This window comes from Amia ocellicauda, chromosome 19 (assembly GCF_036373705.1).
Source record: "Amia ocellicauda isolate fAmiCal2 chromosome 19, fAmiCal2.hap1, whole genome shotgun sequence".
NCBI classification, from domain to species: domain Eukaryota; kingdom Metazoa; phylum Chordata; class Actinopteri; order Amiiformes; family Amiidae; genus Amia; species Amia ocellicauda.
The window spans coordinates 4,157,015-4,184,394 of NC_089868.1; the positions used below are offsets into that span (position 1 = coordinate 4,157,015).

Here is a 27,380-nt window from a genome sequence, read left to right on the forward strand (position 1 = left end):
AGTCAGAATTTGGCGTAAACAGAATGAGAACATGGATCCATCATGCCTTGTTACCACTGTGCAGGCTGGTGGTGGTGGTGTAATGGTGTGGGGGATGTTTTCTTGGCACACTTTAGGCCCCTTAGTGCCAATTGGGCATTGTTTAAATGCCACGGCCTACCTGAGCATTGTTTCTGACCATGTCCATCCCTTTATGACCACCATGTACCCATCCTCTGATGGCTACTTCCAGCAGGATAATGCACCATGTCACAAAGGTCGAATCATTTCAAATTGGTTTCTTGAACATGACAATGAGTTCACTGTACTAAACTGGCCCCCACAGTCACCAGATCTCAACCCAATCTCCATCAACTGCAAGATGCTATCCTATCAATATGGGCCAACATTTCTAAAGAATGCTTTCAGCACCTTGTTGAATCAATGCCACGTAGAATTAAGGCAGTTCTGAAGGCGAAAGGGGGTCAAACACAGTATTAGTATGGTGTTCCTAATAATCCTTTAGGTGAGTGTATATACACAATGTTGCCAGGATTACAATATCACTACATAAAATACTAAAATACATTTAATCACCCTTCACAACAACACAAAGTCATAAATAACAGCTTTCTATGACAGAAACTTAGTTCAGTGCACAAATAAGTGCTTTAAACAAACCAAATGAGGCACCAGCACACATGCATGTGGGTGCACATGGTGAGAACAGGAGACAACAGATAGGTAACCAACTGTATTCCATCCAGATCTGCCTTATCTATGTATGAACTGCTCCCTAGCAGCTTAACCAAGCTCCAAAGTTGAATGCAGTTTGGTCAAACATTGCCATTGTTGGGTGATCTTCAGTTAGACAGGATTTCCTATTTACGCAACATAATTTTATCGTGCTGTCATTCCAGATGCCTGTGAGCCCAGCAATGTCATTAATGAGGGCTGCAACAGTCCTCCCCAAAATGCTGTAACTCTGTAAATTGTAAACGGCCAAATGAGTAGCATAAAAAAGATATAGAATACTTAGATTTACAGGGATCTTTGTTTGAGGTCTTTGCTTGATTAGCAAAAGTTGTCCACCCCTTAAATTGAATTAGAAATAGGCATGACCACAAATTAACTCCCTTCATTTAAAATATTTTTCGATGTCTGGAATGATTTGATCTGTGCCCCTGTTTAGATTGGCGCCTCTCTGATGTCCAGCAATGTGGGCAGTGGGCTGTTCATTGGGTTGGCAGGCACTGGGGCTGCAGGGGGCATTGCCGTGGGGGGCTTTGAGTGGAATGTAAGTACAGTTTTAAGGGTAACATGCTTGATGAATAAAATTATGGTCTTACACATCTTTAAGTGTTGCTATAGTGTATAGCACCCTTCCAGATTGATTCTATCAGCAAATACAACTTTGAAATCAAAAACATATCACATAATTGCAGATGTCAAAAGTATGAATGTGTCAGGGTTTCAACATTGTCATCCCATTAGCCTACACTGGTTTACATTCAGATTAAAATGTGTTTGCAAGATAAATAGTAGCTTTTTTATTCCATTACAAGTAATAGTTGTTAAAAACAATTGACATGATAATTTCTCCTGTGTAATTTTGCCACAGGCTTCTTGTGGCACCATATCTCCATGTACTGACTATCAAATATCATATTTTAACATTTCTACTGTAAATATAATTTACTTCCATAATACCTGCAACATTTTCTTCAGAATTGAGCAGCTTGCATATATTTACAGTGAGGAAAAAAAGTATTTGATCCCCTGCTGATTTTGTACGTTTGCCCACTGACAAAGAGATGATCAGTCTATCATTTTAATGGTAGGTGTATTTTAACAGTGAGAGACAGAATAACAACAAAAACATCCAGAAAAACACATTTCAAAAAAGTTATAAATTGATTTGCATGTTAATGAGGGAAATAAGGATTTTGTCCCACTCCTCTTTGCAGATCCTCTCCAAGTCATTAAGGTTTCGAGGCTGACGTTTGGCAACTCGAACCTTCAGGTCCCTCCACAGATTTTCTATGGGATTAAGGTCTGGAGACTGGCTAGGCCACTCCAGGACCTTAATGTGCTTCTTCTTGAGCCACTCCTTTGTTGCCTTGCCTGTGTGTTTTGGGTCATTGTCATGATGGAATACCCATCCACGACCCATTTTCAAAGCCCTGGCTGAGGGAAGGAGGTTCTCACCCAAGATTTGACGGTACATGGCCCCGTCCATCGTCCCTTTGATGCGGTGCAGTTGTCCTGTCCCCTTAGCAGAAAAACACCCCCAAAGCATAATGGTTTCCACCTCCATGTTTGAAGGTGGGGATGGTGTTCTTGGGTTCATTCCTCCTCCTCCAAACACGGCGAGTTGAGTTGATGCCAAAGAGCTCGATTTTGGTCTCATCTGACCACAACACTTTCACCCAGTTCTCCTCTGAATCATTCAGATGTTCATTGGCAAACTTCAGACGGGTCTGTACATGTGCTTTCTTGAGCAGGGGGACCTTGCGGGCGCTGCAGGATTTCAGTCCTTCATGGCGTAGTGTGTTACCAATTGTTTTCTTGGTGACTATGGTCCCAGCTGCCTTGAGATCATTAACAAGATCCTCCCGTGTAGTTCTGGTCTGATTCCTTACCGTTCTCATGATCATTGAAACTCCACGAGGTGAGATCTTGCATGGAGCCCCAGACCGAGGGAGACTGACAGTTATTTTGTGTTTCTTCCATTTGCGAATAATCGCACCAACTGTTGTCACCTTCTCACCAAGCTGCTTGGCGATGGTCTTGTAGCCCATTCCAGCCTTGTGTAGGTCTACAATCTTGTCCCTGACATTCTTGGACAGCTCTTTGGTCTTGGCCATGGTGGAGAGTTTGGAATCTGATTGATTGATTGCTTCTGTGGACAGGTGTCTTTTATACAGGTAACGAGCTGAGATTAGGAGCACTCCCTTTAAGAGAGTGCTCCTTATCTCAGCTCGTTACCTGTATAAAAGACACCTGGGAGCCAGAAATCTTGCTGATTGATAGGGGATCAAATACTTATTTACCTCATTAACATGCAAATCAATTTATAACTTTTTTGAAATGCGTTTTTCTGGATTTTGTTGTTGTTATTCTGTTTTATAGACTGATCATTTCTTTATCAGCGGGCAAACATACAAAAATCAACAGGGGATCAAATACTTTTTTCCCTAACTGTATATATATATATATTCGTCAACGATAGCATAAGAAACATAATAAAGTTTACAAACGAGAGGAGGCCATTCGACCCATCATAACGATACGAAATACTGGGAAGAAAACGATAACTAAAAAAAATAAAAAATAAAAGCCTTCTAATTTTAGTTGACGAAACGAAAATTAAACGCAAGACTAATGGACATAAATTACGGTATCTTGCAAGTTAAGAGCTGTTTCGCTGTCTAATCATAATCATGCATGTCTTGACTCGGTCATCGCGTTTGTATAGCGCAACTAATCGCAGTTCTGCGCAGATGTGCGCTGCTCCACCAATGGGATCGGTGGGTTTCTGCAGATCTGCGCCGAAACAGGGAAATCTGGCCAACAGAATGCGATCCGATTGTACTCAATCATGTGTTTCGCTAATCGTTGAACGCGCTTGATGTGATTTGCGGTATTTCGCTCAACGTGAAGTTGATACAGATTGTATGAAGTTAAACGCCTGTTCTTTTTTATATAGGACTGGTAAGTGCGTGTCTTGTAATGAGTAAAGTTAGGATCTAATTGGTTAACGTATAAGTAGCCTACAGTAAAAGCCAAGTTAAGCGCTTACAGCATGAAGCGCATTCACGCTTGGCTACAGTAGAGCTTAACAATATGATTATGCTTTTAATATCACTTTAAACATGCAATCGTTTATGTATCTACGGGGGAAGTCTTTGAAAATTAAATGTTAATGCAAAAGCCATTTGAAATGTTAATATTGTCAGCGAATGTGCGTACTGGAATATAAAAATACAAATGGCATGATTGCATTTTTACTTAAATAATGCGTGCATAAATGGAAAATGAAAATGCAATTGTGGGAATACATTTGTATTTGAATTAAGTCCACTATATGCTTCCATACTGTTCTTGTAACTAACTCTATTTCAAGAGAGACTTAAAACAAAATGAATTACAGAAATTGGTGACCATGAAGTTTACAATAGCTGTTTGTGACTTGATTTCAAATACATTTCAAATGAAGTCATCAATGTTTATGTTTTGCATCCAACCACTAATTGATGTAAACATGTGGCATCAGATTTAATAATGGTGATAATGAAGTAAAAATAAATACATGGACTAATATGTGACTAAAATTACACTGACTAAAACCAGACTAAAATGACAGGAGTTTTCGTCGACTAATATTAACTAAAACTAATTAAAGTTTAAATGAGTAAAATGTGACTAAAACTGATAAGCATGTTAGTCAAAAGAGCAAGTTTAAAATAGCTGCCAAAATTAACACTGATTGTCAGACATGGCAGATTTGATTTCTCCAAACTTAATTGTTAGTGAATACTTATCACATTAATTACATTAATATTTACTGTTTCAATGCAATTTGCAGATATTGAATAATAGATGATTAAATAATACACTAAACTGAAATCTCATAGATAATTGGGTGATGTACATTATATGAAAGTATACTGCAAATTCCATAATTTTTGTTTGGGTGCAATTATAGTTTTAATGGAATACATGTTATCACCGGTATAATTTACAGCAAAGCAGGTATAGTCACATGACTTTTCTCACACCTTGGTTAAATAAATAATAATGAAATAATTTAATTACATAATGATAATTTGTCTTTAAATGTAAATGCATTAACATCTTAATTGTAAATACTATTATTTACAATGTTGGGAAATTGAGTTCCAATGCACTGCAATAAATACAACGAATGGCTCATAACACATTTATATTGATATGTGTTCGTCGTCTTGTCGGCCATTATTAAAAGATACAATAAGCTGTTTATCTAGTGTTAATTAATAATAACTTGCAATTATAAAAGCTAAATGGTGAGTTCTCTCCTTATCAAATCAGTAGCATTTCTCAGCGATTTTCTCAGTGGCAGGAATATTGAACAGCTGATCAAAATCTGGACTGGCTCAGACTGCTATACAGTGGGGAGCTATTCCTGCTCTTTGGTGCTTTTATTTTAGGCAGCCTGGGTTCTCATTGCTCTGGGCTGGATTTTTGTGCCTGTGTACATCTCTGCTGGGGTGGTGACCATGCCTGAATACCTGAGGAAGCGCTTTGGGGGCCAGCGGATCCGCATCTATATGTCTGTCCTCTCCCTCATCCTGTATATTTTCACAAAGATATCGGTAAGTGCTGTTCACTAATCCAGTTCCTGCACATTGTCTTCAGGGTTTCATTCCTCCAAACCCCTTCAACATGTTTAACCTTGCTGTCTTCATTTGACAAAGATTTCCCAGTTTTCAAGGTTCTGATGAAGAGAGACCTCAGAAGCTTGCTGGACTGGGCTGTGGCCCACCAGGAACAGTTTGTGTGTTTAAGGTTTCTTCAGGAATACCCAGTCAATTAAATGATCAGAACTAAGGTCTCAATTTTCCTGGCATCCAAGAAACGTGTATTCATAATTTCCTTCATTGGCAGGTAGTTTCTTCTTGTTGCTGCTGTTTATGTATGCATGTATGCATGTATACATGTATGTGTGGTCACACCATGGGGGGTTGCCACGATGCTGGGCTCTTGTAATAGGGGCCTCAGACAATTGACTCCTCCTTCCTCTTTCCTCCTTCCTCCTTCCCCAAACTCCTAGGCTGCGTCCAAAACCACATACTAGCATACTAAATAGTATGTCAAAACAGTACACCACCATTAGTAGTAGTACATCCAAATACACAGAATGAATATAGTAGAATGTGAAAAGTACCTGGATGACATACTGCTTCCGTTTTGAAAACAAAGTATAGGAGCACTGGACACTTTCAATCCCATAAGGCTATGTAAAAAGGGGACATGCTGATGAGGTAATTTCATGTCTGAGAAATTGGCACACTCCATTTTCAAGTGTAAGTAGCAAAAACTGTACAGATAGGCTAGCTATGTTAAGGATGATTTATATGCGTGTAAATAGTTATCAGAAATGTTTAATTTACCGTGGTGTCTTTTGTTTACAGGAAGTCATCATTAAAACACAAAGGGAAAGTTCAACACTGCACAATTTGATTACAAAATTAGTGCATCCAAATTCGTATGTTCTGTGCCGTGTGCCGTGTGCCGTGTGCCGTGTGCCGTGTGCCGTGTGCCGTGTGCCGTGTGCCGTGTGCCGTGTGCCGTGTGCCGTGTGCCGTGTGCCGTGTGCCGTGTGCCGTGTGCCGTGTGCCGTGTGCCGTGTGCCGTGTGCCGTGTGCCGTGTGCCGTGTTGGACACAGCCCTACTCTCCACAACAAAGGGTGCCAACTTCCTGCTTTTATGCAGGAAGCTGGCCAATCAGTGCCATTCTGCGGGTCAGGTGCTTCCTTAGCAGAGCCTAGCACTATGTTACAGAATTTATGTCATTATTTATTAATTATTGTTTACAGGCCTTGGAAAATGTTTCAGGTTTCATATCTCTCTCTCTGACTTAATTGCTAGCTCTTGTAGTATACCATGGTAAAATCAATTAAAGGAAAGCAAAGTACAGGATTGGGAATGTCACAATAAAATCAAACTCCCAAATGCATGTGCATATGTACTGTGTTTACTGTCTCCTGTTCTGTCTCACTTATGTTCTCAGTGCGAGAGTTTAGTATATCGCAAACATGATACGAAAGGCAAATAAACAAGTAACAAATATTGTAGCTTATTGCACACCTCAGTGCTATCCAGTGCTGCAGTGTTATAAGTGAGAGCTGCAGCAGGTCCCCCATGATGCTGTGGCTATGGCTTTGCTGTTTGTGCTTCTTTCTACCTGGTTTGACATGTAGGCTCTTTTTAATTTCAGACAGATATCTTTTCAGGAGCCCTGTTCATTAAGATATCACTTGGTTGGGACCTGTACCTGTCTACTGTATTGCTGCTTGTAGTGACTGCGGTTTTTACCATAACAGGTACTCCATTAGTACTGAAAATACACATATTTCAAATTCAATAGCTTTAGTTTAGGAATTAGGAATGTCTGGATCATTTGTAATGCTTATTTTCCTGATAGAAAAAGCATACCACTTCATTGGGATTTGACATTGTGTGAGGGTACCTCTAAGACAGAAGGAATTCATTGTTACTATTAGGTGAAGAGGCAAGTATAACTTAATAAGCATAGCAGCCACTTTGCTTTCTTTGAATGTATGTATGTATTGCAGAATTTATTTCTCTTGACATGCAGTTCAGGAGGTCATGCTATAGATCCTAATAAACTACAAGACAAACAAGCTATGCCTGGAAAGCAGATATACAAGGCGAATATTTTCTAAACCATACATTCCTACTTCTCATTTTATATAAATATAAATTATTACTATTGTTTTTTAAATGTAGGGGATTTGTTTTTGTGGTTTCGTTTTTAAGGTAAAAAATGTGCAATACATGTTTATGCAAGTGCAATGTCATACTATTCAAGGTGCTTTGCTGGCTTTGTGTTTTCAGGAGGCTTGTCAGCAGTTATCTACACAGATGCCTTGCAGACTGTCATCATGGTAGTGGGAGCATTTGTCCTGATGTTTATAGGTAAGAGACACCTATTTTTTCTTCTTATATAACATTTAAACATAACTATAGGAAGGGTTTGAAGGCTGCTTTCTGGGGTGCTACAGTGCAGGGTCTTCTACTTTTGCATTTAAACAGAGCTGAGTTACTTAATTTGACAGCATATCACAAGGGTTTGTTTACTGGCTATTATACATTCTTCTTGTGGATATTTTTATGGGGCTGTGTATTGGGTCTGTGTTTTGAACTGCTACTGGGATGTTGTACAACTGGAGTCCAGAAGTAACACCTTTAATTCAAAGCCTAATTTTATTGTAGGGACACAACAGCAGGGCTCAGCATCAACTCTAGAAGGTTTTTCATGCTTTTTGGGAAGCTGGTGGGTTCTATCTAGTGACTTTCATTAAGTAATTGAAAAGTGAGCTGACAGTTTCACCCTGTAGCTGCGTAGAACCTGGGATGGAGATTCCTGCTTGCCAGCTTTTATGTTACAAAGCATTTCAGGAAAGATACAGTTTAACTCAGATTTGAATTGTATTTATTTATTTATTTATTTATTCATTTATGTGTTTGTATTTTTTAATGGTGGATTAATATTTTGTTCTCAGTGACAGCTGAAGCCACCTTGTTCATGTAAAGGGTCATATAGCATCTTTTCCAAACATGGGTAGATAATTGCACTTTAATAAAACAATTAAATTAATCACTGTGTATGTTTCTGACATTTTGAAATGTTGTGCAAACGTTGGTGCTTCTGGCAGGTTTTGATAGAGTGGGCTGGTATGAGGGTCTCCTGGAGAAGTACAAGGGAGCAGTGCCTGCCCTCACGGTGCCCAACACCTCCTGCCACCTTCCCCGCAGTGACGCCTTCCACATGTTTCGAGACCCAGTGACAGGAGACCTGCCCTGGCCAGGCCTGATCTTTGGACTCACCATATTGGCAACATGGTGCTGGTGCACCGACCAGGTAGTAAAAATAATTTAATGCATTTCATTATAATCATTTTAATTTCATATAGTACCTGTTAATTGTGCTGAATTGTATAAAACAAATATTTCAGAGAACAGATGTTTGCTTTGTCTCATCCTCAGGAATGAGTTGTAGCATTGGACTGAGTTGGCAAAATTAGATCAAAAAGAGGGAAACAAATTGGATGTTCCAATTGAACAACAACACATGAAAAAGAGATTGTAATTCTTTTTCACCTATCTGGTGTGTGCTAGGTGATCGTTCAGAGGTCTCTCTCTGCCAAGAACCTGTCCCATGCCAAGGGGGGCTCAGTGCTGGGAGGCTACCTGAAAGTTCTGCCCATGTTCTTCATCGTCATGCCTGGAATGATCAGCAGGGCACTCTTCCCAGGTGGGTATGAATGTAGCTGCTACAATAGTGAACCATTAATTTACCAGGCAAGCTTTCATAGTAAGAAGAGGACACACTGGACTGCCTGCTAGAGTTTCATATTCACTGTCCACTTTGACTTCTGCTACTGTGGGAGTTCTTAATCTATTGGGGTTACTGAGTTGTGATGAGCTACAAATTGGTTGATATCTCAAAAAGAAAATCATGTTTTCTATTATAATTCTGCCAGAATTCAAGATAGGCATAGTGCTAGGGTTTCACACTTATAATTCAAACTGACATGTAATAATCTTGGGGTTGCATTTTTTTTTAGAATGTAGCTAGGATTAGGTTTAGGGTTTTATAGAGTTTCACAGACAGGTGACAAATTAAAGGAAAACCAACATAAAGTGTCACAGTAAGGTGTTGGGCCGCCACGAGCCACCAGAATAGCTTCAATGCTCTTGGCATAGATCTGGAACTCTACTGGAGGGATGGAACACCATAATCTTTGAAAGAGGGGTCATTATTGGGGCACCACTAGTCTACAGAGATGTAGAAAAAAGTGATATGGTCAGATGAGTCATCCTTCACCATATTCTCGACAAGTGGGTGAACACCAAGAGAACGGTACAGGCCTGACTGCTTAGATCCTTTCTTCTTGCCATCTTGATCCAAAATTGAGGTCAACTGGGCCTGTTCAGCATTTACATGCCACAGAACATGATAGGATGTTAATTGCTTAATTGTGTCACGCAGACACCTGTTTGGAGGTGTCTGCATTGCTCCACTCATTTATTCAGGTTTTTCCTTTAATTTGTCACCTGTCTGTATATTCAAATAATCTTGCAGTTATTATTATTATTATTTTTATTTTTTATTTCTTGGCAGACGCCCTTATCCAGGGCGACTTACAACATAAGTGCAAACAAAGTGCAAAAATACAGAGAAGTACAAGGCATCAATCATTACAAATTCAACTTAGCTAAAACATAGCAATTCAAAATAATACATTTTACAAATTCCAATTTACAATTTACACAAGTACAGTAAGAGACTTCCTACATCCTGGACGGTGAAAGCTAAGTGCTGTCAAGATGTAGGGTTACAGACGAGGGCTACGGGAAAGGGAGCAAGGAGGAAAACAATCAAGAACGCGAGGAACATAATAAGCTGAAGTGCTATCTAGCAAGGATATAGGACTAATATTACAAGTGCTGTCGGAAGAGATGCATCTTGAGTAAGCACCGGAATGAGGTCAAGGACTCTGCTGTTTTGACTTCGGTGGGCAGGTCATTCCACCACTTAGGGACCAGGGATGAGAAGGAGCGGGCTCTGGAGGAAGGAGAGTGGAGAGGAGGCAGAGTTAGCCTTCTGGCACTGGAGGAGCACAGTGGTCTGGAGGGGATGTATGGAGAGACAAGTGACTGAAGGTAGCTTGGTGCAGTGTGGTCAAGACAGCGGTAGGTGAGGGTCAAAGTCTTGAACTGAATGCGTGCCGGTATCGGGAGCCAGTGGAGGGAGCGGAGCAGTGGGGAAGCGTGTGCGAATCGTGGCAGAGAGAATACCAAACGAGCCACAGAGTTCTGGATGAGCTGGAGCGGGCGGGTAGTAGATGCAGGCAGGCCGGCCAGGAGGGAGTTGCAGTAGTCCAGGCAGGAGAGGACCAGGGACTGGACGAGCAGCTGAGTCGAGTAGTCGGTGAGGAAGGGACAGATCCGGCGTATGTTGCTCAAGAAGAATCTAGAGGTGCGTGTCAGCGTGGTGATGTGCTGGGTGTAGGAGAACGCAGGATCGAGGGTGACTCCTAGAATTTTTGCGGAAGAATAAGGAGAGAGTGTGGTGGATTCCAAGGGGATCGAGATGGGGAGGTCAGCAGAAGGTGAGGAAGAGTGGGGGAAAAAGAGGAGATCTGATTTGGAGAGGTTGAGCTTGAGGTGGTGCGAGTGCATCCAGGCGGAAATGGCAGACAAGCAGGAAGAGATGTGTGAGGGGATGAGAGGGTCAGAAGAGGGAAAAGATAGGAAGATCTGGGCATCATCAGCATAGGTGGTAGGAGAAACCATGGGAAGTGATGAGGGGGCCCAGGGAGCGAGTGTAGAGAGAGAACAGGAGCGGGCCCAGGATGGAGCCTTGGGGAACGCCTGTGAGGAGAGGTTGGGAGGTGGATGAGGAGCCTCGCCATGTCACTTGGTAGGACCGGTCTGAGGTAGGAGGAGAACCAGGTGAGAGCAGTCCCAGAGATCCCAAGGTCAGTGAGGCAGGAGAGGAGGATGGAGTGATCAACAGTGTCAAATGCTTCAGAGAGGTCAAGGAGGATGAAGACGGAGGAGAGGGAGGCCGCCCGAGCACGGCTGAGGGAGTCAGTGACAGCCAGGAGAGCCGTCTCAGTGGAGTGAGCTGTGAGGAAGCCGGATTGCAGAGGATCAAGGAGTGAGTGTTGGGACAGAAAGTCCGAGAGCTGATGATGGACCGCCCGCTCGAGAGTCTTGGAGAGGAAGGGAAGTAGGGAGACAGGGCAGTAGTTCTGAGGAGAGGTGGCATCAAGGGTTGGTTTCTTGAGCAGTGGGATGACAGCAGCATGTTTAAATGCAGTGGGGAAACAGCCAGAGAGGAGTGAGGAGTTGAGGAGGGAGGAGATGAAGGGGAGAAGATCAGGAGCGGTTGCTTGGAAGAGACGAGAAGGGAGAGGGTCCAGGTCGCATGTTGTGGGTTTGTGACGTAGGAGGAGAGCAGAAACTTCAGCATCTGAGAGAGGTGAGAATGAAGAAAAGGAAGCTTGGTCGCTGGGAGGTTTCGGTGTGATGGGAGATGAGGGTGGAGTATTGAAGAGCCTGCGGATGTCTGCAATCTTGGAGGAGAAGAAGGAGGCGAAATCATCAGCAGTGAAAAATGGGGGAGGAGGAGGGGGAGGGGGAGCAAGGAGGGAGGAGAAGGAGGAGAGATTGGAAGTAAGACTTCTTGGCTGAGGTGAGAGAGGACGAGAATGTGGACAGTAGGGAGCGGTAGAGTTCGAGGGCGGCTGGGAGTTTGGTCCTTTTCCACTGTTCGGGCAGACACAGACTAGTTCGGGTTGCACAGAGAACAGCAGAGAGCCAAGGCTGAGGAGGGGAGGGACGGGCAGGACGAGACGTGAGAGGACAGAGAGAGTCAAGGGAGGAGGTGAGGGAGGAGAACAAAGAGGAGGTAGCACAGTTGACAGATAGATTTTAAAAACAATCAATGGAAGGCAAGAGAGTGAGGGCAGTGGAGGCAACGGTGGAGGGGGAGACAGAGCGGAGATTACGGCGGAAGGTGACAGAGGGAGTGGGTGGAGAGGGGAGGGAGGGGAGGGAAAGGGAGAAGGAAATGAAGTGGTGGTCCGAGATGTCCATGGGTGTCACGGAGAGTGTCGAAGGGGAGCAGCCTCTTGAGAAGATGAGGTCTAGCTGGCAGCCAGCCCTGTGAGTGGGGGGAGATGGGGAGAGAGAGAAGTTAAAGGAGTGAAGGAGAGGAAGAAATCCGGCACAGTGGGAAGGGTTGGAGAGGTGGATGTTGAAGTCTCCCAGGAGGATGGTAGGTGATGTAGCGTAAGGTAGAGTCGTTTCCAAACAGATTTTCCACTGGTTTGAAGGCTCCAAGGTTGTGCACAAAATCTTCTTTGTAAGCAGGTGTTCCACCGTAGTTACTTGAAGACGAAGTCTTTGAGGAAAGCAGGGCCCTGTTTGTTCCAAGGGTCAAGTTTCTTAAGACTCAAATAGCTATTTAAATGACTGAACACTTTTGTATACAGTCGACTTAGTCAATTGTCCAGCTGTAAAACTCCACTGATCAGGTGGGCACAGGCGGGCAGCGCAGTCTGTAAAGTTCTTTATTTAATAAAGTCCTTTAAAAGAATTCTTCGTACAACTCAATCTCCTTCTCCCAGTTTAACTCTTCTGTTGCCGGCAAAGACTTGGTTGGTTTCTGGTTCCGGTTCTGGCAACAGAGCTACAGGTTGAGCTGTGGCAGCGAGTTACTGGTTCAGGTGAGAGAGAGAGAGAGAGAGAAAGAAAGACTTGTCCGCTGTTCCTTATAGTCTGTCAGATCGATAGGTGATTGGTTCCTGAGTTCTTGAGATTGGATTTCGGTTTCAGCCCCCAGTGTCCTATTGGAGGGGGGCTTGATTTATGACTGATGTCAATCCATGCCATCTTTTGGAAATGCCGGTTGGCCTGGGTTCGTAGCTCTATGTCGGGATTTCGGCTCTCATCCACTTCAAAGAGTTTTTATCACCTACAGGCCCCTTTCTCCAGACATCTCATAGCAGAATTCCAAACTATTTGGCCTCTTCTCGGTGCCATCCTCCCCAAAACTGTCACTTTGATGCAAACCAGTTCCAAGCTGATGAGCTAAGGAAATCTGATAACTTTGTGGGGGGAGAGGTCTTCTTTAGATCAGTGCTTCAGCTCAGAGCCAAAATGCTCTTATCCAAATACACCCAACATAACGCTACAGTGAGGACAGCGAGGGGAGGGAGGAGAGAAGAAAGTTGAGTTCATCCAGGAAGGAGGTGAGTGGACCAGGTGGACGGTAGAGAACTAGAAGGAAGAGGTGAGAGGGAGAGGTGATTTCCACTGCATGGAATTCAAAGCTGTGGGTTGAGATAGAGGAGAGAGAGGGGGGGACAGAGAAGAGGAGAGAAGGGGAGATCAGGAGCCCTGTTCCTCCTCCCCGCCCAGTAAGACGAGGGGAGTGGGACAGGACAAGGAGAGAGGATAAGGCAGCAGGGGTGGTAGAGTTTTCCGGGGAGATCCAAGTCTCGGTGAGAGCGAGGAAATCCAGAGACCGGTGGGTGCCGAAGGCAGATATGAAGTCGGCCTTGTTGGAAGCTGATTCATTTTGATTCAGAAAACTGACTTTGGATGATTTGCAGATTGTTTGAAGCTTAAATAAAACATTTGGCATTTAGTTGAAATATTGTTAATTGGTGGCTGATTTGGTGGTGAGTAGATTGTTCAGTTAGTTATTAGGGTTAGGCACAGAAAGGTTTAAAGGAAGTAAGGAGGTCAAGAACTGACAATATTGCATGCTCCCTCTCAGCCAGTCTGTACATAATGTACTTTCTGAGTAATAGCTTCTGTCTTGCCACCCTCCCATACAGGCCAGTGTTAGGCAGAGCTATTGATATGGTTGACTGGTGCACCATTACTCCATTCCCAGACACTGAACTCTCCCAAGAAAGAAGCCGTTACTCAAAAAGAACCACCTGACCTTTTCCCACATCACACTCTCATCGTTTCAGATGGTACTTTTTGAGTAACGGCTTCTTTCTTGCCTCCCTACCATACAGGCCAGTGTTATGGAGAGCTCTTGATATGGTTGACTGGTGCACCATTACTCCACTCCCAGCCACTGAACTCTGTTGCTCCATCAAAGTGATTGTTGGCCTCTCTGTCACAAGTCTTCTCCTTGTTTGAGAGCTGAGTTTTAAGGGACAGCCTTTTCTTGGCAGTGCCTGGGTGGTGTGATGCAGCTTCCACTTCTTGATTATTGGATCCAACTGTGCTCACTGGGATATCCAAACACTTGGATATTATTTTATACCCTTTTCCTAATCTATGCATTTGTATTACTTTATCTTTAACTCCTGTAGAATGCTATTTGGTCTTCATTTTCCTTCAAATTCATAGTCTGACCAATGTGGGGTTTTCCTACAGTTGTTTTTTATGTAACAGTAACTTTTAAGGTTCACAGGTGGATTGTAACAGGTAATTGTGTCCTCGTTGGGGCAATTTCTTTCATCTGTGTAAACTGGGAGCTTCCACAGCATATTTCCCAACATGAAACCAATGTCACCTGGCAATAATTGATTTTAAATTTCAATGTTTTAAAATAAAATATCAAACAGAATGAAATTTCAATGTACCATTTGTAATTCAATAATATGAGACTTTCTCTGGAGCATCTCTTTATGTTCCCTGCAGATGAAGTGGCATGTGTGGACCCTGCAGCGTGCAAGAGAATTTGTGGGGTTGAGGTGGGCTGCTCAAACATAGCCTACCCCAAACTGGTTGTGGAACTCATGCCAGTAGGTAAGATCACTGCAGGACTTTATGTATCCCAGGTGGTGGTGTTGTCCTCTGGTGACTTAGGTTAACAATCAGTGACTGCAAATTGGAAAGGTTTAAAATATATGAATCATTGGAGATTTCAAACAAAATAAATAATACAAGTAATAATAAAAATACATGTCTGCATATGTACACACCCAGGTCTGCGGGGGCTAATGATCGCAGTGATGATGGCTGCCCTCATGTCCTCCCTCACTTCCATCTTCAACAGCAGCAGCACACTCTTCACCATGGACATCTGGCAGAGGGTCCGTCGGCAAGCCTCTGAGCATGAACTCATGGTCGTGGGCAGGTAATTAGATTGCTTCCCCCAATGAAGAAGTTTGCAATCTGGGAGGTGGGGTGAGCCCAGCATCTGTTCTCTATCAGAAAGGACTCTGTCGCAGAATAAGGTCCCTTGAGTCACTGACTGCTCACACTTCATTCAGATTTGGCTGACGATTGCTTTAGCGCTGCTGTGAGGTGCAGTGATCGAAGTCTTGAAATCTTCCTGTCAGTCCAAACAAGGACAAAAGTGGCACACTGCTTAATAGTCTTTAGTAGTTTCACTTTGTTCTATTCAAAGATACAGCTAAAAGGATCAGGAATTCTACTTCTGCAGAGCAGCGATGCAGTGATTATTTCTGTCAGTGGGCTGCGATAACACTATAGTCATGCAGGAAATTCACAGATCATATCATGGGTATTTCAACGGTATGTGTGTGGAAAGGGGAGTCACCACTGAATCTGTGTATGCTATAAGGTACACACTTGCATTTGGGTTGGCATGTGGTTGTTTTGTTATAGGAATACGTACATGGTTAGGAGTATTGCACCTCTATGACATCTCTGTCCATTCTTAAAGATGCCATGTGACACTCCAAACCCTTACCCTAATGACTGAGAACAAGAATCAATAATAGATCAATAATTTTTAACAAAACAACTCTGAGCTCTGGTGCTCAAATACCAAATCTGAAGAATCCCAATCTTCTGTGATGTAAGAAGTTCCAGGACGGAGATGCTACACTCTGACCTAGGTATCCTAAGCTAATGTTTTGACTGCTGGCTGTGTGTTTCTGTAGGGTGTTCATTGTGGTGCTGGTGGCTGTCAGTATCTTGTGGATTCCCATCATCCAGACATCCAACAGTGGGCAGCTGTTCGACTATATCCAGTCCATCACCAGCTACTTGGCGCCGCCCATCACAGCCCTCTTCATCATGGCAGTGTTCTGGAAGCGTGTCAATGAGCCAGTCAGCAACATTAATTGTATTTTAATGAGGGTGGGGTTGGGGTAGCTTCACTCCTAGGGGCACCAAATGAGGAAAAGCACCCCTGCACCTCTCTGTATGTAGCCCTGACTATACGTGTCAAACCCCTGCTGCCGGTAGTCACCTATCCCCACCCATTCACCCTACGTGACAGATAACATAAACCAATAAAATAAACAAACAAACAAAATTTAGCATGGCACCCTCCCACAATTCCAGTGCTATGTGCCCTAGCACTCCTGTTGCATAGTGTATTCCTACAAAAAGACTAATCTTGTACAGCTAACCCTATAACACCGGACGCAACAGTAATCAGGGAGATGTACCCCATGACATACCACAGTATACAAGAGCTAATGAAGTGAGCTAGGCCTGTTAAACCAACTGTGATGTGAAAACCATGTGTCTGTGTATCATATCCAACCTGCTGGTCTGTACTGTTTTTCCCTGCATATAAATGCTCCCTCCAGTCCTATGTGTATGTATTCTGAATGTAATTGCTCCACTGTGCACAGCTCATTGAACTGCAGTTAACTTTTAATAATAGTTTTTAATAATTTAATAGTAGTAATAAAATGTATACATTATTTAATAATAATGTATACATTTCAGACACCACCTGACCCTATTGCATAAAGAATTCAAAAGTTAGAAATGCACCTCCTCTTAATTTTCAGTCAGCATCCTTGTTAATCTCTAACCTTGAAGCATGTGCTTTGCAGGGAGCCTTTTGGGGCCTAATGGTGGGCCTTGTCATCGGCTTCATCAGGATGATCCTGGAGTTCATGTACACAGCACCCTCCTGTGGCAAGGAGGACACTCGGCCTTTCCTCTTGAAGGATGTCCACTACCTGTACTTTGCCCTGATCTTGCTCGCTATCACTGCTCTAGTCATTGGCATAGTGAGTCTGTGCACTCCTGCCATCCACAACCAGCATGTAAGTTTCCTCAGCTGTTCTGTTATGGTACGTGATCCTCTGTCACCAAATCAGTTTAAACTTTTGTGGCCAAGATATGACAAGGTTGATTCGTGATCTCAAAGAGATTTCCTACACTGACAGATTAAAGGGATTAGATTATGCAGCACCATTTAACCAAACAACTGATGATCCTAATGCTCCCTGTTGTCCTGTTTTAGCATTTACCAAACTCCAATAGTAATTTTATGGTACAGAAGTTTAAATAAGCAGCCATTTTTGAAAAATTGCTGAACTGAGCAAGACTGGTTATTCTCTCTTCTCTTTAGCTTGTTCGACTGACCTGGTGGACAAGACACAGCCAAGAGCCCCGTGTTGACCTTGGTGACCTTTGGGCAGAGCCTGCTGTGCCTGACCCCACAAAGACCCCCTCAGAAGTGGAGTGTCCTTCACCAGCAGGTAATTATGGGCAGAGAAACCTGGGAGGGGGGAACAGCTTAAGTAGAGTGTTTATTGTGCACACCAAATAGCTACAGCTACAAGGGTGGCAAACAAAAAGAAAGGAAAGACAAATACACTCTTCTCCAGTATCTATCAAGGCAGCTGGGTGGCTGACTAGCTGCAAGTGCAATTCCAGGGTTGCTGTCAGTCGCAGCCGATGGGTCTTTACCAGAGGGGGTTGTCATCCAATCAAAAGGTGTCTTTGCTGTGCAGGATCCAATTCCAGTCCAGGGTCTGACTTTGTTTCTGTTAATCCTCTATACTCAGTTGTTCCTTCATTAGCACACCCTCCTTGCCCTTCCATCAGCACACTAATAATATAAAGGAAATGAAGGCAGAGGTCTCAGATATATAGTCCAGTGTGATGAGTTTCACCTATGAGTGTACATTACTGAGAGCATTAGCAGCAGGTATGCCTCTCTCTGCTCCTCTGTGGAAATTTCCTTACCTTTCTGTAAACAAGCTCTTCTGACTTTGAAATAAGGTAGGTCTAGCTTATATTGACAAAACACAAAATATTCACAATCAGCTAAAACTAACATGCCTGATAACCAGCATTTAAAATATTGCACAGCACACATTCAAGTACAAAACTTGTTAACATTTTCTTCACACAGTAAAGGCTGCCAGTGGCATTACAAAATAAAGTGCAGAACAAATCTTGACTCCAACCGAAGTCTTACAATCACTTGCTGAAACCCCCCAAACCTGCTATACAGGGAAGTTGCCGTTTGCAGACAGCGGGTCTTCATTGATAAAGTGCACAGTGAGACTCAGACACAATCGCTCGTCCTGCTCGACCACAAGTCTGCTGTTGTGGGGTAATATTGCACGTGTGTCAGTTCCTCTCAACTTTATTCCTGCATTCAATGCACAGATCTGCGGGATTGCAACTCGGCTAATATGTGCGAGAGGGAATTGTACATCTCCTGTCCAGCGGTGGGATGAGGTTTTTAAACCCCTCTTTGGTCACTGCATTAAAAGGCACTATTGCCCCGTTTCCACTGGCTGAGCGTCCGGACGCGTCCGTGTTTTGTGGAGGTTAAATATCTGGTGCTGGACACGTCCATAACGTCTGTCCCCACTGAGGACATGATTCACTTTCAGAAGAGAGGTGTGCACTGGACTTGAGACACAGGGAAGACATCAGATACATTGTGTCGGAAGATATAATCTCAAGTGCCGTGTGCGATCACGAAGAAATTACAGTTTTATTAGCAGCATGGAGTGAAATCCACGTACAGAAACAATGACTGCTTACAGTTAATATCCGAGTGCATTAAACACTTGGATTTCACAGGACCGGTGCAGTGCCGTGACTAGTTAAAATACACTGAAGGATAATAATCGCATCGTAGCAGCTGATTGTATTAATATTGTATGAACAGCTGGATGTGTTTCAGGCTGTGTTTTGTGAATGGTGTGCAGGACAATCCGCAGAGACAGTCAGTGTGAAGGCGAACACGATTCAGTTAATGTGTGCCCATTTACAAGTTAAATGAATGAATGAATAAATACAGCAGATCTGGGTTTCCCTGTAAAACATTATGTCTTTAGCGAGGTAGTGGGTTATGGCGTTAGTTGTATCCTGGTGCCTTCGTGAGGTCTTTTCAGATGGTTTAACAGCCGCAAACGACTCTGAAATTGTACTTTGCTGTTGCTCGCTGCTAGACTGAGTGTCACTGGCAGGACTTCAGTCGACTGTTGAGCAACGCGCTCCTCGAACAGCCACCGTGGCGCTGTTTCCAGTGCTGGTGCAGGAGCTGTATCCCGCGGGTTGTGGGAACAATTCTGCATAGCTCTTGCAAATTACCTTTCTGTTCGGTGTCAGTCACTTCGAAGCCGAAATAATCCCATATAAGTGAAGAACCCAGTCTGGATGCATAGATGGTAAATGTATTTATTTAACATGCCAGGCCTGGAAGGGGCCCGACATGGAAGCACTCTACCTCAGCAGAGACTTATTGAACAGCACAAGTGGTCAGCCTTATATACATTGCAGGACATGTGGCCGGGGTCTGTCACTGGGTGTCTGCCATAGTGTTATCTTGAGGTCAGATTTCTGATCCTTGTAATGTTCATGGTAGTCTTCCTCGGAAGAGGTGTGGGATCCAAAGAACAGATGTCTTCCTTTGATATACTAGGAAAGGTCCGATCCCACGGATCTTATTTAACAACTGTCAATCGCTCATTAACAAAAACAGACTTTTAACAAACAGCTGTGGGCCCTCTCTCTCTCTCTATGCAGTTTGATCCTTTCTATTATTGACAGGAATGTCTAGACGGTATGCCCTGAACAACTTGCAAAATGGTTGTTGCTACCATAATACATTTACTTTGCTTGGTCTGCATATTATTATTCATATAAAACATAATACAGTTTATATAAAACATTAATAACGTCTCTTCATTACCGAAGTGCTGTTTGTCTTTGGTATTAATTCGCCTAATGATTGCTCTGACTCTGCAGACGCCATAATCCCACTGCACCACGCTTTGCTGTTTGTTTTTAATGGGGGCGTGTACGCAGTTGGCTGGGCAGCGCTGATTGGGCAGAATGGAGGTGCGCTCACTCTATTGGTTAGTAAGTCTGCCACACAAAGAGGGCAGTCATGCTTTTGCTCTGGGACACTCGCTGCATATTTTTCATATCGCATCCACATTGCAGCCTTTGCGATTAGCTAATCGCAACGTTTCAAATCGCGATTGCGATTCAATTTCGATTAATCATTCAGCCCTACTGCAGTCCATGGTTCTGCTGCTGGGAGCTCCTACTGCTGTCCATGGTCCTGACATTGGGAGAGCTGCCTGGGGCTTCCAGTGGTTCTGTGTGGTAAAAATGAGAGAAAACGTGCAGCGATGCTCTATGACCTGACCCCTCATCATGCTACACTGTAAAAACAATACAGACTGTTTACTTGTTCTTATTGTAATTGTAGACACAGGGAGAACAGCAGAGAACAGTGTCTGACAACCACTGTTGTACAGGAGATCTCCAAATATGCTCCAGGCCAACAGGTTTTGTAGAGAAAACTACAATAATCAAACAATCTGTAGACATTTAATTCTGACCAATTAAGCAGTGAGTGCTTTGGTCAGTTATTTAGATGTGAACACCCCTTCTAATTAGTGGACTCGTTTATTTCAGCCACACCCATTGCTCACAGGTGTATAAAATTAAGCACACAGCCATGCAATCTCCATAGACAAACATTGGCAGAAGAATGGGTCATACTGAAGAGCTCAGTGACTTTCAACATGGCACCGTCATAGGATGCCACCTTTCCAACAAGTCAGTTAATCAAATTTCTGCCCTGCTAGAGCTTCCCCAGTCAATGTAAGTGCTGTTATTGTGAAGTGGTAATGTCTAAGAGCAACAACAGTGGTAGGCCACACAAGCTCACAGAACGGGACCGCTGAGTGCTGAAACGCGTAGCACATAAAAATTGTCTGTCCTCGGTTGCAACAATTAGTACCGAGTTCCAAACTTCCTCTGAAGCAACGTCAGCACAAGAACTGTGCGTCAGGAGCTTCATAAAATGGGTTTCCATGGCCTAGAAGCCGCACACAAGACTAAGATCACCATATGCAATGCCAAGCGTCGGCTGGTAAAGCTCACTGCCATTGGACTCTGGAGCAGTGGAAACGCGTTCTCTGGAGTGATGAAACACGCTTCACCATCTGGCAGTCCGACAGATGAATCTGGGTTTGGTGGATGCCAGGAGAACACTACCTGACCGAATGCACTGTAAAGTTTGGTGTAGGAGCAATAATGGTCTGGGGCTGTTTTTCATGATTTGGGCTCAGCCCCTTAGTTCCACTGACGGGAAACCTTAACGATACATTCTATAAATGATTTTGCGCTTCCAACTTTGTGTCAACAGTTTGGGGAAGGCATGACAATGCCCCCGTGTACAAAGTGAGGTCCATACAACCATTGGTTTGTTGAGATCAGTGTGGAAGAATTTGACTGGTCTGAACAGAGTCCTGACGAACACTTTTTGGATGAACTGCGAGCCAGGCCTGCTTACCCAACATCAGTGCCCGACCACACTAATGCTCTTGTGGCTGAATGGAAACAAATCCCTGCAGTAATGTTCCAACATCTAGTGGAAAGCCTTCCCAGAAGAGTGGAGGCTGTTTTAGCGGCAAAGTGGGGACCAACTCCATATTAATGCCCATAATTTTGGAATGAGATGTTCGACGAGCATGTAGTCGTAGTGTATATTTTGAAACAAATGCCTGTAGACTCTTCAGACCCTTGTGTATGTAGAGTTCCCTTTAGAACAGTGGACTGGCCCGCTTCACAGATCAATAACAAACATGGTGTTACCTAGTCATTTTGATGTTTGGGGGTGAGCTTTATAACTGGACAGGTGGCTCCAGTACCAGGCTCAGAGAGCAATTTATGAATGACATTTTCCACTGTGTTTTGACAGCACTGCCCTGCTGGAAACGCATAGGGCTGTGGTTTTGTGGCCTCTCTGGTGATGTCCGCCCTCAGCTCAGCCTTGAGGAGAGTCAGGCTTTGGAGAAGAAGTTGACCAGTATCACTGAGGAGCCAGTGTGGAGGAACGTGTGTAATATCAATGCCATCATCCTGCTGACTATCAATGTCTTCTTGTGGGGCTTCTTTGCCTGATCTCTGTGAATGGGGTCCCCACAGGCTCAAACCAAGCTGTCACACCAGTGATTGTATACACAATCACTATACCTCTTTGGTTAGTTGACACCATGTTTTGAGTTTAAAATGCAAATGAAGTTCCAGAGGAAATGATCTGTCATTTGTACCCTTAAAAATCAGTAGTCCACTCTTTTCTTAGTGTCTTGTTTCTTGTATCTACTGCCCCATATTTCTGTTATGTGGCACAAGGTAAAGGCTTCTTGTATTCACTTAATTGGAAAGGTTTTTCATATACAAGCATGAAATGCTGAGCAGAACAAAGTGAACCAGAAACCTCTGGCCTGAAATTCAATCTCTATTTTAAATAGTTTTTAAAGGCGAACTTAGTACAGTCCCTAAAATTACTGGTTTACTCCTGTGTTAGTAAGAGCATATAAGTAAAGTATAAGACCTTTCTTTTATATTCTATAATTTTAGTAACTTTTAAAACTTCAAAAGCCCAATGGGAAGCTCTCGTGTTTCGAGATGTGACCTTTCAACACTCACTGGATAGCAGAACAGAAATTGTGCAAGAGCATGGGATTTTACTTCCCTGCAGCACCTCGAGTAACAAATACAGTTAGTGGAAGTGTGACTATATGACTTTGTGGTCACCGTGACACTGGGACCAGATTTAAAAGTAGCCTTTAAAATGGAAAGACAAATATTTTCAACAGGCATTATTTACACTATTGCCAAATTGCGTCCCTTTGCACTGCATTAAATACATCAAATAAAGCCTCAGTTCAAAGACCCCATTCATATCAGTCTCTTGCAGGAGGGTTTATATGACGTATATATCTGTACGTCATCTGATTTAAAAGCAGGAGATTTGAATGGGATATTGAAATATCTATGGTTATCCTTTAATTGTTCAAATGCAGATGACAAGTGATAAATCAAAGAAGGCTAAATGTTTAGAAGTTTAATAAGAGCACAGAGGCACTAAATGTCAACACCTTTGAATTAGTCATTTAGTGCAGCCATTCGTAGACGAGAATATTTCCAAAAAATGCCAGCCCTGTCAGCCTTCCCCCAGAACCTGTTATTACTAGATGGAACACCTGGTTCAAAAGTAATATATTTGTACAAAAAGAACTTGACCTTACACCAGACACACAAGCTTTAAATAAATTGAAAGACCTGCTTGACTCTGAAAGCAATCACATTGACATACAGTTCCTTTCAGGGACCTTTTCACGGTTCAAATGAATCTGGTCTACGTTAAAATCACCGAATTACAGCCTCCCGAGTCTCAGTAAGTAAAAAGGTTGTCGGATCAATTCTAGCTCATGTAATTTGCCGGTTGTGACCAGGAGTGGTCAGTGGTGGCGCACAATTGGTCTCTCTCAGGTTTGCAGTTCCTCCGAGAGGGACGTGTCCTCTGAACCTCTCTAACGCAGTGTGTAACCTGCAGTGTGTAAAATGGTTCAAGGACCACTGTGCTTGGAGGATCACAGTTGTACTTCCTCTGCCCCTCCCCCTAAACTTCCCAAAATCACCAATTTACTTAATTGGGGTGAAAGACAAACCACAACAGAGGTATTTATACAAATTGCTGCCAACCTCTTTGATTACTACTGCCCAGAGATTTGAAAGGCAACTGTCATGCTTTCTTCCAGCCAGCAGCAGTTACATGAATGCTGTTCACATTTTTGATCCACAACCAGTCTCTCTTCTTTGAATGTCTAGTCTCTGCACAGCAGCAATTGAGGCATACAAACACCATGCCGTTGAAAGTGACAGAAGCCTCCATGTTCTTGGATTTCTGGAGGAAGTCTGAAAGCCCCTTCCCAAACATGGCAAAGCTTGTACGCTTCTACCTGTCAGTGCCACAAAACTGAGATGATGCAGAATGCGCAATATGCACATAGTTTGAGTTCTGAAATGGAATAGGTTATAAGGTTCTGGAACTTTTGGGAGTTCAAATGTATGTAACAGTCTACACTTGTTCCATAGTACTCCAGTGGACTAATATTTATATAGTTTTATAATTAACAGATTTGCTATGTACTAGGCATGGGCCGGTATGAGATTTTGAAGGTATGACAACCTTAATCAAAAATATCACGGTTTCACGGTATTGTGATTACAGCTCTAAAATGTGTTATTTTTATGTGTCTGGGTGAAAAACTACTTTTTTCCATTGAACACAATATATTTTATTTTTAAACAACATATAGAATATTGGAACAGTAGTAAACATGTATGTCAGGTTAAATAATTAAATAAGTAAAATAAATAATTGAATTCTTCTTAAAATAAATGCCATGTCGCTCAACAATAATTAGAACATAAATAATTGAATTATTTTCTATAAAAAAACCTAAAAAAAAAACCTTATAAAATAAAAATAAAAATGCAGTCATTTAAGTGAGCCTAAACCTGCAGCTCAACAAGGTTTTTGGAGACATGCTCAATTTCTAAAAATGTATCTTTCAGTCCAAGTTATGATGCAGGAATGTGAGCATGTTCACCTGTCCTGGATAAAGTCTGCAGTGGTGAGGTACGAGGCTGTGTCCACTAGAACTGGACACCCTCTGAGGGCACACGGGCTAGGATGCACAGACATTGTCTAGCTACGTAGCCACACACACACACACACCACACACACACGTGGTCTCTCTCCGTACAACACACAAACAGCGGCAAAGACTCCGGAGAGCCAGCAGTTATTTTTTTTAGTTCATGATTTTGAACAGATGTACACAATGATGGAAGACTTAAACAAAAGTATAGACGTGATACCAGCTAAAGTTAATTATTGTACTAAATTGCAGAAACACGGCTCTGTGAAGTAATGTGAGGGAGAAATCAGCTGATGTTAGCTGGTTAATTAGACATGTTATCTGCCTCGCTAGCAAGCCAATAGTATTTATTCCACCAGTGCTGAACACGCTAACTCTCTTAGCTTGTTGCATATGTTCATTTCAAGACAGTGTTACCTTGAATTTAGCGAAGAGTGACGGGTGGTGCTCCCGTAGATGGGATTTTATATCGTATTGCCATCTCTAGCAACCTCTCCTTAAACATGTCTTACAAGTTGGATGTCCTTCCTCCTCCAAGCCATGGCCGTCTGAATGTTTCCCATATGAATGAAAAATTCCCATACGGCAGACTCCGTCTTTTTCGACGGGGGAAAAGTTCCAGGGGTTGAGCTCCTTCGGCCATCCTACACACAGGTGACTGACTGCTCACACCAACCGGAGGGGAGGGTTTGTGTTACTCTCTACGCTGCACATGACACAACCTGAGGGATTCCTGCACTTTCCATCTTTGACGAGACATAAGAAAACAGGTCATACCGCAGGAACGGTATCACGGAAAATTTTAGTGGTTTTGAAACCGTGACTTTTTCAAACCGCGGTATACCTTGAAACCGGTAACCGGCCCATGCCTACTATGTACATTAAAAAAATGAAAAAGATAATGCAATCTCAATGCTGACTGATTGGAGGATTAATAGCTAATATTAGCTCGTAATTAAATATTTTAATTGATCAATAACATTTGTTGTAGATAACTTATTTTATTGTACTTCTGCGTCAAAGCGTACCTGTTTAAATTATAAGTTTGAATTTTAACTTCCAACGTTACGATGTTCTTTTGGAACTTGCAGGAAAACATGTTCAAATGTTTCAGTTATTAAAAATATTAAGTAGCTTACATCAAAATGTGTTTTTAGTCATTTTGATTTAAAATAAATCAACCATAACAACTCTGCGAAACTGTTTTTCTCCATTGACCACTTGTGAATTTCATTGAGAGATGGCATGGATTTTCCAGGACACTAGTTATAAGCCTTTATTCAATGTATAAATTTGGCAACAGTGTAAATGGTGCCTGATTAAAATGGTAATATCTTCCATTTAAAGGTTACTTTAAAATCCTGTCCCGACTCAATGTCACAGTGGTCACACTAGCACTGAAATGATAGAATGGAACTTATAAACTCCTACAAACACATGATCACATGTCATTATAGGGACTGTGCTAATTCCACTTGAACACTTATGTTTGCCAGCCATGACTATAAAGGAAGGACACAAATACATGGTCAGTCATAGAAAGCAAACAAACAAATATGATAAATGACATTACGTTTACTTTGTTCACATGCAAATCAAAATCGTATACAGTACTGTTATAGCCTATGGTGTATCTGCTTAATATAAATAAACAACTGTAATTCACACTACATTTGCTTCCACTGTGTTTATTAAATTCTTGAATACTGTTCTTTTATAGGCACAGTACTTCACCTGGAACACTAGATGGCAATGTTAGCCTTTGTTTTTTTCAGTTAACTCATGGAATTCAACTGTTTTCCACCTGCTTTTTTGATTCATGCAAATTGTATTATATTGTAATAAACGTGATGAAAATCTATTACATTTGTGTGTGTATTGATTGACTTGTTTTGACAGCACCCTAACATGAATACCTCTGATTCTGGTAATTCTTTGCTTTAATTGTATCTGTTGAAATTAAACTTGTCTGGCTTTTTTCCTAATTTGCAATGCTTGACTGATTTGCAGCTCTGAATGAGAACCTTGTGTGAATGAATACAAATTGTCGGTTTCATTCTCTATCTCCCATATGGCTGCAAAACAACTAGTGTTTTGTAATACTATTGAAATGCCCCAGCCACAGTCACAGACACAAATAAACCCCTGTAAATATTTGTTGCATCATGTAACATATTTTTTATTAGTAGATGGCCTCAATGTTGTCTGAAAATATACAGTGCAGTAGAGTCAAATCAGGAGTATATACCGATAGAAGAGATGCAGATACAATAAAGATCCTTTTTAGTGCAAGAATAAGTACATGAGAATCAAGTTGAGAAGCAGATCTGTACGATTTTTAGTGGTTTTGAAACTTTGACTTTTTCAAACCGCGGTATACCTTGAAACCGGTAACCGGCCCATGCCTACTATGTACATTAAAAAATG

General features: G+C 42.4%; 1 protein-coding gene across 2 annotated transcripts in view; it reads left to right on the top strand.

Moving 5' to 3' along the window:
- The window catches only part of slc5a9 (solute carrier family 5 member 9), a 28,471-nt gene extending 1,657 nt beyond the window's left edge, over positions 1-26,814 (top strand). Inside the window, exons 3-14 of one of the 2 annotated variants that reach the window (XM_066691892.1) lie at positions 1,172-1,276; positions 5,172-5,336; positions 6,962-7,067; positions 7,603-7,683; positions 8,424-8,629; positions 8,887-9,022; positions 14,947-15,054; positions 15,235-15,385; positions 16,158-16,326; positions 17,067-17,282; positions 17,591-17,720; positions 22,202-26,814. In XM_066691892.1, the coding sequence (XP_066547989.1) occupies positions 1,172-1,276; positions 5,172-5,336; positions 6,962-7,067; positions 7,603-7,683; positions 8,424-8,629; positions 8,887-9,022; positions 14,947-15,054; positions 15,235-15,385; positions 16,158-16,326; positions 17,067-17,282; positions 17,591-17,720; positions 22,202-22,404 (1,776 nt within the window). In that variant the 3' untranslated portion in view covers positions 22,405-26,814. The remainder of the gene's footprint in view (positions 1-1,171; positions 1,277-5,171; positions 5,337-6,961; positions 7,068-7,602; positions 7,684-8,423; positions 8,630-8,886; positions 9,023-14,946; positions 15,055-15,234; positions 15,386-16,157; positions 16,327-17,066; positions 17,283-17,590; positions 17,721-22,201) is intronic. The other variant, XM_066691893.1, reaches the window with a different exon arrangement.
- The last annotated feature ends 566 nt before the right edge of the window (positions 26,815-27,380 follow it).